The sequence below is a fragment of the Protopterus annectens genome, chromosome 14.part0, assembly GCF_019279795.1.
Source record: "Protopterus annectens isolate FY-2018-M chromosome 14.part0, PAN1.0, whole genome shotgun sequence".
Taxonomy (NCBI): Eukaryota; Metazoa; Chordata; order Ceratodontiformes; family Protopteridae; genus Protopterus; species Protopterus annectens.
Window position 1 is genome coordinate 817,959,394 of NC_056748.1, and position 12,041 is coordinate 817,971,434.

General features: G+C 41.1%; 1 protein-coding gene across 2 annotated transcripts in view; it reads left to right on the forward strand.

The window, feature by feature from the left end:
- The window catches only part of NT5C2 (5'-nucleotidase, cytosolic II), a 2,665,542-nt gene that overhangs the window by 828,810 nt on the left and 1,824,691 nt on the right, over positions 1 to 12,041 (forward strand). For both annotated transcript variants that reach the window (XM_044056570.1, XM_044056571.1), the window contains exon 5: positions 5,513 to 5,608. In XM_044056570.1, coding sequence (XP_043912505.1) covers positions 5,513 to 5,608 — 96 coding nt within the window. The remainder of the gene's footprint in view (positions 1 to 5,512; positions 5,609 to 12,041) is intronic.

Sequence of the window (12,041 nt, forward strand, 5' to 3'; positions counted from 1 at the left end):
TGGAGCCAGAGGTTTTGCCAGGAGTTTCTTTGGAGTCTCAGGCAGAGACTTTACTGTTACAGGATGTGCCTTCTCAGGAGGTAGGCCAGGCTGAGGGGCTTCTCAGGTAACTGTTCTTCCCTCTCTTCCCAAGGGAGTTAGAGCCTCTCCTTCTGTTTCCAAAACTTCTTTGAGAGGTAGGCCAAGTTTAGCTTCAGTGGGGCTTCTCCTAGCACTTCAGGTTCTGTGCCTAAAAAACATATGCTTAAAATGGCAGAAGATTTGATTACTATGATTAGAGGTTCTATGCCCCCTCCTGATAAGAGGCCTAGGGTGGAACCTGAGTTTGATAGTTTTGAACAGTGTTCAGAGGCTTCTGACACTTCTGCGGAAGATTTGCAGGAGTATCCTCCTTATTCTGATTCTGATGTGGATGATTCCACTCCTACAGCTTCTCCTCCTGAGGATTTCTCATTTTCAGAGACTCTGCATTCCATGAGGGAGCACTTTAAATGGGAAGGCCAGGATTACTCTGATTCCAGGAAAAGGCTTAGGGAATTCTTGTTTTTACCCCAGCATAGGCCCTTAGCTATAGCTCCTGTGTTGAATGTGGTGGAAGATGTTTTTGCAGAGGCTTCCCTGAACCCTGATTCTTTGCCTCCTGCTCCTGTTAAACCTGATAGGTACTATAGGGTGCCTGAAGCTCATAAGTATCTTTTAAGAGTCCTAGGGCAGACCCGAAACTGTTTCTCAGGGACCTAAAGGTGTTAAGGCCTCTGTGGTTAAAAACCCTGTTCCCACTGATAAAGAGGCAAGGGCTTTGGATAGATGGGGAAAGAAAGTGTATACTTTTTCCACTTTAGCCATGAGGGCGTTGAATTGTCAGTTTCACATGCTAAAATATCAAAATTATCTCCTTTCACAACTGAAATCTAAGGTGGATGCTTTGGCGGAAGGTATTGAGTGTAAAGAGTTGCTAGATTTAGTTCATGTGTCTGAACAAGTGGGTAAGCATTCTTTGCAATGTGGTTTTGATGCTGTACAGGCCTCCTCGAGGGTGGCTGCCACTAGTTCTGTTCTTCGCAGGCATGCCTGGTTGAGGGATCAGAATTTAGCTGAGCATGTTAAGACAAGGATTTTGGATGCTCCTTTACAGTCTGATGTGTTGTTTGGTTCGCCTGTGGAAGCAGTTTTAAAGAAAATGGAGGACAAAGCTAAGTCTATGCAAACTGTTAAAGATTTTTGCAGGTGCAGCCACCAAGTTTAGTAGAAATTGGCCTACTAAGGGATGGACATATCCTGCTTATGATTCCCAGTCTAGGGGTAGGTCTAGACGTGGTAGGGGCAGAGCTCAAGGTTCTTTTAGGCCTAGAACAGGGAGTTCACCTGCTCAGACTTCTGGTGAGGGCAGGGGTCAGTCCTTTCGTAAACAGACCCAATGACCTGCCTTTTCAGCTGCCAGTAGATTCTCGCCTGGCAGCTCCTTTGGGAGGAAGACTGTCTCTTTTCAAAGAAAATTGGGATTTAATCACTCAAGACAGATGGGTGTTGGATATCATTCACCACGGTTACAGGTTTTATTTCCATACATTGCCCCTTTCAAAGGCATGCCAGACGTTCCTCCTCCACAAAGGAAAGAGGCTCACAAGCAAATTTCTCTGTTACTCCAAATAGGGGCCATTCAGCCAGTCCCTGTATCAGAAAGGGGCCTAGGATTTTATTCTCGCCTGTTCCTAGTACCAAAGAAGGGGAACACGTGGAGACCAATTTTGGATTTATCTATCCTCAACACTTATCTGGACATTCCAAAGTTCAAGATGTTGACGTTACAACAGCTTTTACCTCTGCTGGGCAAAGATCACTGGATGGTAACTTTAGATCTCAAGGAAGCTTACCTTCATGTGCCTATAAGACTAAGTTGCAGGAAGTATCTGCTTTCGAGCTGGAAATTCTCATTATCAGTTCTCTGCATTGCCCTTTGGCTTATCTACTGCCCAGAGTATTCACAAAGGTTCTGGCTCCAGTGATAGCTTACTTCAGGCTAAAAGGAATTCAAATCTATCCTTACTTGGACGACTGCCTGATTCTGGCTCAAGAAAAGGAAGACCTTCTACAGCATCTGGAATATGTTATAGCAGTGCTAAGATGCCTAGGGTATTCTGTGAACGAAATAAAGTCCAGTCTAGTACCCTCTCAAGACATGTGCTTTCTGGGTGTGAGACTGAATACAGCAGCCCAGATGGCCTTTTTAACCCCGGACAAACAAAAGAGTCTATCCCTTTACTTCCATCAACTATCTCATCAGTCCGTGCTGACTGCAAGGACAGTCCTTCAAGCATTAGGGTTCATGGCATCTTGTATTCTGGTGCTTCCCAATGCCAAACTGCATATGAGGAAGCTGCAATGGTATCTCAAAAATGTATGGACACAGCACTGCCAGGATTTGGACACTGTCATTCAAATAATACCTTGCCTTCAAAAAGAATTTTTGTGGTGGGCTCAGGAATGTCACCTAAACAAGGGACTCTCTGTGACCCGCCAGAGGCGAGTCAGATTTTAACGACAGATGCCTCGGACATTGCTTGGGGAGCTCATCTAAATGGAAAGTGGATACAAGACAAGTGGCCTGCCAGACTACAGCATCTACATATCAACATGAAGGAGATGTTAGCAGTCCAGTTTGCATTAATGGCTTTCAAGGAGTTACTTCTTCCAGGGCAGGTGTTGATTCTAACAGACAACACAACTGTCATGTGGTACATCAACAAACAAGGGGGAACACATTCTTATCCTCTATGCAGGCAAGCAATGATTTTATGGGAGACTGGGCTCAGCTTGCAACTAACTCTTCAGGCAAGGTTTCTGCCGGGAGCACAGAACTCCTTAGCAGATGTATTAAGCAGACAAATCATGGATCCCCACGAGTGGAAACTGGATCTTCATGTATTTCAGAAATTGACAGTGTCATGGGGAACTCCAGACATAGATCTGTTCGCTTCTCCACTAAACCACCAGCTGCCAAAGTTTTGCACAAAGGGGTTTCATCACACAGCTTGGAAAGTGGATGCTCTTTCTTTCAGTTGGAAAAATCTTCATGTGTATGCCTTTCCACCTCTGCCTCTTCTTCCAAAGGTGCTCTTAAAGGTCAGACAAGACAAGCCAAGGATGATTTTAATAGCTCCAGATTGGCCTCGCAACACTGGTACCCACTACTAAGGAGTCTGGTAAGGAAGCCTCCATGGCCTTTACCTTTGATTCCACATCTGTTATCTCAGAAGGACGGTCATCTGCTCAATGTCAAGCTTCACTCACTTCATCTAACAGCCTGGCATATTCTGTGTTGAAACACAGCAGGTCTCAACTTCCTCAACAAGTTTTAAATGTGATTATGGAAGCTAGAAGACCTAGTACAAGGAAAGTGTACAGAAAAATGGAAGAGGTTTTTAATTTGGAGAACAGCAAAGAATTTGGAGATTTCTGAGCCTAATTTGAATGTGGCTCTTCAATATCTTACTGAGTTATTGGACAAAGGTTTGTCCTTCTCTTCCATTAAGATTCATGCTGCAGCAATTTCAGCTCATTATGATTGTGACCCACCATTGTTTTCGCATCCTTTGTTCAAGCAGTTTCTTAGAGGGGCAAAGAATATAAGACCCCCACGTAGAGCTCCTACTCCTGCTTGGGATCTCAATTTTGTGTTGGTAAAACTTACTCTACAACCTTTTGAGCCTGCGTGTACTGCTGAATTGAAATACTTGTCATGGAAGACTGCTTTTTGTTGGCTATTACTTCTGCAAGAAGGGTGTCTGAGTTGCAGGCCCTTATGGCAGTAGAGCCCTTTTTGATTTTCCGTAAGGATAGGGTATCATTACGTACTAATCCTTCCTTTATGCCTAAGGTGGTTTCTAGTGTGGCTTTAAACCAAACTATTCATTTGCCTACTTTTTATGCAGACCCCCAAAATAAAGGGGAAAAGATTTTGCACACTTTAGATGTACATAGGCAATTGCGTTATTATTTAAGCAGGACTAAGGATTTTAGGCAGTCTCAGCAGTTGTTTGTTTCTTTTGCTTTGAGTTCGCAGGGCAAGCCTGTGTCAAAACAAACTATTTCTAGGTGGATTGGGTTTTGCATTGCATTTTGTTATTCCCATCATGGCAAGGAGATTCCAGCTGGGATTAGGCCTCATTCCACTAGGGCTACTGCCACTTCAACAGCATTTCTAAGGGGTGGCAACTAAGGATATTTTGGAGGCAGCTACTTGGAGTTCAGTGCATACTTTCTCTAAGCATTATCACCTTCCTCTCTACTCTAAGTCTAGGGCTGGTTTTGCCACAGCTATTTTGCAAGGCATGTTGTCAGCTCCTGCTTCTTTATGATTTGCCAGCCTCCCTTACCTCTGCTTTGGGATTCTACCCAATAGTTAGGACTGCAGCAATGTGGAATGAAGAACATAGTACAGTTTTGTACCTACCATAAATGTAGATGTTCGAGGATCCACATTGCTGCAGTCCAATTTACCCTCCCTCCTTCCCCTCTATGTTTAGGGGTGGTTGTGCAGGTGAGGTTATATGCTGATATTTTTGTATATATTTTTGTATATATTGTACATATTTCTGGTGCAGGTATATTGGGCCTTGTCTTTTTAGGGTCTTCTGACATCTGGGGCAAGAAAAGACTGAGGATATGACGTCGGTCATGCGCATTAGTACCCTGACGTACTGACGTCAGTCTAATGCGCCCTGACCGACGTCAGCCATATACTCTGGTATTCGGGCCGACTGGACAGCGGACTACCCAATAGTTAGGACTGCAGCAATGTGGATCCTCGAACATCTACATTTATGGTAGGTACAAAACTGTACTTTCTGCGGTGCTCCGGAATATCCTTCCATGAGGGCCACCCAGGAGTTTAGTAGCTGAGGACTGTCTCCCACAGGTTGAAGACCAAATGAAGTAAACTACGTCAGATAAAGAAGTTATGTACTCACCTTAACATTCCATCTGAGTAGTTCTACTTCATTTGTCTTCAACCTTCCCTCCCTCCTTCCCCCGGACCTTGTCATGTGAACAGCCTGCAGGCTGCAGTTATAGCTCATAAGTATTTTTCAGGTTGGGTTATCAGTATAAGGGTCAGCAAACTCGATCTGGGGGTTGGAAGGTAGTGCAGTTGTATTATGTGTAAGGGGAGGAGCTTGAAGCTCAGAGCAGATGTTAGTGAGATTGCCGACTTGGATCCGATACAGATCCGGTATCCCACAGATTGAAGACAAATGAAGCAGAACTACTCAGATGGAACATTATGGTGAGTATATAACTTCCTTTTCTGTTAAGTACTTAATGCACATTTTTTCACCCATGGTGTGCACTTACAGTTTAGTAAAGCAGTTTGTAGTCTTCTGTACCAAAAAAGCTGTTACCACATATCTTGTAATCTGCTGTGTAAAATACAGTCTTAGTAATGTAATTCATAATCTGTTATGTAAAATATGGTTTTAATTGTTGCTTTTATTTATTTTTTTTCTGTTTTTAGGGGCCTGATATTTGATACTTTATATGGAAACTTGTTGAAGGTAGATGCCTATGGTAATATCCTAGTCTGTGTCCATGGATTTAACTTCATGAGAGGGTAAGTGCTAACTCTTTCAGTGTACTTAAATGCTAATTCATTTGAATCTAAATATTATTTTAATATAAATATATATTGAGAAAACTTTTATTGAAAGAGTAGACAGAATTAAGATTTCTGCTGTTGATGACAGCTTTTTACTGATTTCTCACGTGTTAAAAGTATGTGCAAGTTCTTTCGCTGAACAGGATTTGCCTGCTTCTTTCTGTGTGTTTTAAATGATTTATGAATTGCCTTTATTGAGATGAATTTCTTGAATCAGTTTCTGAAGCACATTAACAAATTGGTTATGATTAGCAGCCCACTCAATCATTTCTGCTGTGCAGTACTGAAAAGAACTGAGAGTAAGTGGTCATATTAGCACTGTGAAGTCTTTGGTACATTAACACAGGGCCGGTGTTAGCATTTTGGGGGCTCCCAGCAATTGTCAAGTTAGGGGCCCCTGGACACTTCCTAAGTATCATACTGTTACTGCCACCCCTCCTAAGCAACCTTTTAGTTTGTGCTACAGTTTTAGGAGTAGTATGCACAGACTGAACTTGTAGCTACAGTGCATGTTCTTTATGACAGGACTGTGTACCATACTGTGCTGGCCCATCTCTCAGAGGGGCATTCACAGTGACTGGCATTTAGCTGCGATGATTATGATGCATTACAGCAACTGTACATACAGGACTGGAATACTGTTTCACTCCCCCCAACACACGCACACTTACACACATCCTTCAGTGGTTCCCTTCTGCCCCCCGCCCAGCCCCCAACACTATGCACATTATTTTTTCTTCTTTTTCTATCATTTTGCCTTAGTATTTGGTATTTGCAAGAAACCATGACTTTCCATATGTTCTAATGTGCATATTAAAGTGTTTTTTTACACAACCTTTTCATTCAGTGATGGCTTGAAAGATAAATTATAATTAAAAAAAGAAGTGCCTTGAGACTACACAAATCCTATCTGAGAATCCTGCCTGCCCCTTCCCCCACCACTCAAAAATAGACAGTCAGTGCCTCTGTATCCCTTCTGTGTTAGATTGAGATGAAAGCAGAGGTTCAAATGATATATATATATATATATATATCCATATCTATATATACACACACATATATATGTGTGTGTGTGTGTGTGTATATATATATATATATATATATATATATGTATGTGTGTGTGTGTGTGTGTGTGTATATATATATATATATATATATATATATATATATATATATATATATATCTTCTTTTGGCTGCTATATATATATATATATATATATATGTGTGTGTGTGTGTGTGTGTGTGTGTATATATATATATATATATATATATATATATGTGTGTGTGTGTGTGTGTGTGTGTATATATATATATATATATATATATATATATATATATATATATATATATCTTCTTTTGGCTGCTCCTGTTAGGGTTCACCACAGCGGATCATCTGTTTCCATTTCTTCCTATCCTCTGCATCTTGCACTGTCACATCAACCACCTGCATGTCCTCTCTCACCACATTCATAAACCTTATCTTAGGCCTTCCTCTTTTCCTTTTACCTGGCAGCTTCATCCTTAGCATCATTTTCCCAATATACTTTGCATCCCTCCTCAGCGCATGTCCAAACCAACGTAATCTTGCCTCTCTGGCTTTGTCTCCAAACCTTCCAACCTGGGCTGACCCTCTGATATATTTATTCCTAATCCTGTCCACCCTCGTCACACCCAGTACAAATCTTAACATCTTTAACTTTGCCATGTCCAGCTCTGACTCCTTTCTTTTTGTTAATGCCACTGTCTCCAACCCATATAACATAGCTGGTCTCACTACCCTTTTATAGACCTTCCCTTTCACTCTTACTGGTACTTGTCTGTCACAAATCACTCCTAACACTATTCTCCACCCATTCCATCCTGCCTGTACTCTCTTCTTCACCTTTCTTCCACACTCACCATTACTCTGCACTGTTGAGCCCAAGTATTTAAACGCATCCACCTTCACCACCTCTACTCCCTGCATCCTCACCAATCCTCTATCCTCCCTCTCATTCACACACATAAATTCTGTCTTAGTCCTGCTGACCTTCATTCCTGTTCTCTCTAGAGCATATCTTCACCTCTCCAGGGTCTCCTCCACCTGTTCCCTACTCTCACTACAGATCACAGTGTCATCTGCAAACATCATAGTCCATGGGGACTCCTGTCTGATCTCGTTTGTCAATCTGTCCATCACCATTGCAAAGAAGAAAGGGCTCAAAGCTGATCCTTGATGTAATCCCACCTCTACCTTAAACGCATCTGTCACTCCCACCGCAGACCTCACCGCTGTCACACTACCCTCGTACATATCCATTACCACTCTTACATACTTCTCTGACACTCCCGACTTCCTTATACAGTACCACAACTTCTCTCTGGGCACCCTGTCATATGCTTTCTCTAAGTCCACAAAGACACAGTGCGTGTGTGCACAGCAATACAGCATGCTTCCTCACTAAAGCAGCCACCTGTATGTGTGGTTGACGTGTGATTGTGAGGAAAGTGATTACAGTAATGTGTTCCGCTTTGTTGCTTCTAGACAGCACCATGCCTCTTCACAAGCTATAGTAACCTTCTTTATGCACCTGTGATATCTTTGAGAAAAGTAAGAAACAGTTACTACACTGTGTCCTATACCAACATAAACTATAATGACTACACCATCCCTAGCCCACCATACAACCTACAGCAGTCTTCTTTACACACCTCTGAGTAGGGCTGGCTTTAGAATGGGTAGGGTTGAAAGCAGACGCTACCACTATGTCTGTGTCAGAATCTGTTAACACAGTCTAGAGTGTTGGGACTGCCAGCCCCATAAAAAGTCTAACTGTTAGTGACCTGTGCTGTATATTATGCCTTACTTTTGAAATATAATTTATCAATTGCATTATTTTTTTACTGCTACTCAGAAAACTTATGTATGCACCCTTCCTTATGAGTGTGTGCACACATACATGCACAAATAAAATCAGTGATATTTTTTGCACACATGCACGCAGACACACACACACACACACACACACACACACACACACACACACACACACACACACACACACACACACTGCACATTCACCTTTAGGGAAACTATAGGAATTCCATTTCACCTACTGCATGTTTTTGAAATACTGGGGTTAACCTGAGGACATGGATAGATGTAAATACAGACTGGAGGGGCAAGCATATTCTACACAGTAAAAAGCTATAGCCAAGAACTCAACTAGAGCAAAGGACTGTAAAATGACAGTGCTACATACTGCACCACTGTGGCAGAGAACACTTGCTTTCATGCATGTCCTCTTCCTGGCAAACTACGAAAAATAGCCACCTATCATGCATATCATCTATGCAGTGCAACCACATCCCCCTAACACACACACAAGCATAATTGCAGTGCTGATGATGATTGCTCTAGAAAGTGAAATAAGTTATTGTCAGCTTGTTACTCTTATACAACACACACGCAAAAGCCATAGAGATACTAAGCAACATTTGTATTGCCAGACTAGATCAGTAACTTGTTCAGCAGTCCTCAAAACAGCAGGGGCAAGTCACTTTTATTTACCTCAATGAAGAGTAATGCATACCTATCACTGTTTTTGCGTAGTAATTTTGCTGTGTGTGCCCATCATTATTAATCATTCAGGATTACAAACAGTCAGTAAATGCCGACATCAGAGTTTCATACTTCTTGTCCAGAAAATGCATGTTGATTCAAAGTGTGTTATTCTAATGAACTTTATAAGTGAATTAGAGTAATATTTAAAAAGGGTGACTGATTTTGATCCTTTATTCTGCTATTATTTTTGGCTTTGCCCAGAATTCTTGAGCAGAGAAGTTGACAGTTAAGAGTTTGCTGTCCTGCAACTATTTATAAACTTCCCTGAAAGAGAAAACAATTCTTGAAGATTGAGCACATCAGCTCTTCTTAAACTCCATGGTAAACACTGATATTGCTCACTCTGCGCTGCAGATTTCCAGCACTTACCTTGCTCATGTTCATTCACTGATTATCAAGCCTTATCTTCTCAGGGTCATTTCATAACCCTGTTTTGAATAGTGTTATTGGAAAATTAATAATCTTTTTTTTTTCTTATTTTCCACCAACAAGCAGCAGCTTTTTATGGGGCCCTACACTGTCAAAGATAATTGAGGGGGTCCCCTTCAGCCACGGGTACTACAGATATCTAAAGCTGACTGTGATTTTAGTTTTAGAGGAGGGAATGCCCACCAGCAATATTTAACTAAGTCAAGGGGATTACGTCAGAAGTAAAATATGTAATGAAATTGTGAAGCCTCTTACTTGACAAAAAACTGTTAGTGTAACCAGAGATATCTTTGAATTGTATAGGAGATATAAATAAAGAGTTATTATTACCTACCTGGTTAAGTCCATAGGATTGCTGTAGTAGCTTTTTTTGGTATCACCAACATGCAGCAAAATATCAAAATAAGATAACTTGCTGTGTTTGGGGGCCCCCAGCAACCACATGTTTGCTGGTGCCTAAAGCCGGCTATGCATTTACATCTTGCAAGTGAATACCCTACAGAAAAAAAAAACAGACATTAAAATGTTTGCAGATCAATGGTCCTTAACCGCTGCTCAATTTAATGTGCTTTTCCTGTGATTCTGCTTCATCAGCTTGAGTCCCAGCTGCTTGCAGACTTCAGAATTGCTGCTGTGTACTTCTTTTTCAGGCAGCTTGCTTGATCTTAAACTGGTATTCAGGTTCAACCAAGGTAAGTGCAACAGCCATGAGGAGGGAGTGGCAGGGAATGGAAGTTTAGTGATTAGGTTTAGGAATAAGTTGGAGATTTAGGGATTGGGAGTAACTGTCAGCAGCTGGAGCTTTAGGTTTTAGGGTGTGGTGTTTATGACTATGGTTAAGGGACCAGGTTTTTTAGGCTCAGAGTTAGGGTTCCAAGTTGGAGCATGTACTCATGTAATAGGATTGAGCTAGTGACTGATCAGCTACTTGATGTTTTGAGCAAGTAAGCCACTAGAGAAAGGCATGCAAGCATCTTTAGGCGATCACTTTTGTTTATGTATGTGAGTATTTTTTTAACCAGGGCAGAACACTAATTCAACTGGTCCATTTTAGGTTCATGCCAGGACAAAGCAATAACAAGCAAAACAGATCAGTGGCTTTTATATGGTTATAAAGTAAATAACATACATGTTGGTGGGAGACTGGCGTAATGGTTAAGGTGCTTACCTTACAGACACAAGGTGCAGGGTTTGATTCTCACAGGGGGTAATTGGCTAGGCTTAAAATGGTCCACACGGGCAGTTAGTCTAGTACTAACCTATGAACCTATGTTATGACAAAATATTTCATTTTTGCAAGTAAACTAAGTGAATCAGCTGAGCTTTACGGACATCATGCTAGAGTCACATTGTACCAGATGACAAGATAGTAGTTTATGCATTAAGTTTCTTAGGCATTATTTCCAAATGTTGTTGCCATAAAGTGTGGAAGTGGAAAGGTTAGCTTCAGAGAAGCTCAGAGGTCATGGGGTTTGTTTATTTAAATTTGTTAATTGGGGTAGAACACTGCTTTCTTTGGACTGTTTACAACTTCAGCCCAGGAGCTTAAAATAGAAAATACAGTAATTTACAGAATACACCATCACTGGGATTACATTTTACAATATGATGAGAAAGTAACAGATAATCAGATGTATAATTAAAATTCAAACCAAAAAATAAATATAGGGAAGGAGACAATACAATGTCAATAGGAAGGTAAGAGAGGTAAAGAGATGCCATCATCATTAGGGAGAACAAAATGTGTGAGAGAAAATAGTTGAGAGTGTACATCATGTATACTGCTTAAGTTGTGAGTGTTTGTTTGAAGTGGGTGAGTGCTTCCAAACAGTGGTGCACGTGTGTGACTGGAAGATGAACTGGGAGGGTGGTAGATTTAGGGAATGGCATCTGCTGTGCAACAAGTGGAAGAACTGCCTGTTGAGAGGAAGTGTTTCATTTCTTTTCTAAAATACTTTAAAGGAGGAGTATTCTTTAAGAGAGGTTCGAAGGGATTCACAGACTTGTTTTCCTAGATTGAAGAAGTTGTAGTCTGAGCAATGCAGCTTTATTTTGGGTTTTTGGATGGATATTATGTTTGAGGATCTAAGGTTTTAGTCTGAGGTATGTGGAAGTAAATGGCTGGAAAAGAAAGGGAAGGTTTGGATGTGTGGAAAGAATGATATTAGAAATAAGGCATACGTAGCAGGAATATTTATAAGGAGAAAAAGGGTGAAGGAAGAGCTATTGAGGCAAGGTAGATGGTGAAAGAGAATTTCAGCACTAAAGATATGAGAGTTTATATAGACTATATAAGGAAGGGACAATTAATTTGCAATAGGTCAGTGTTTAAATCTCAAGGATTTGATATTGTC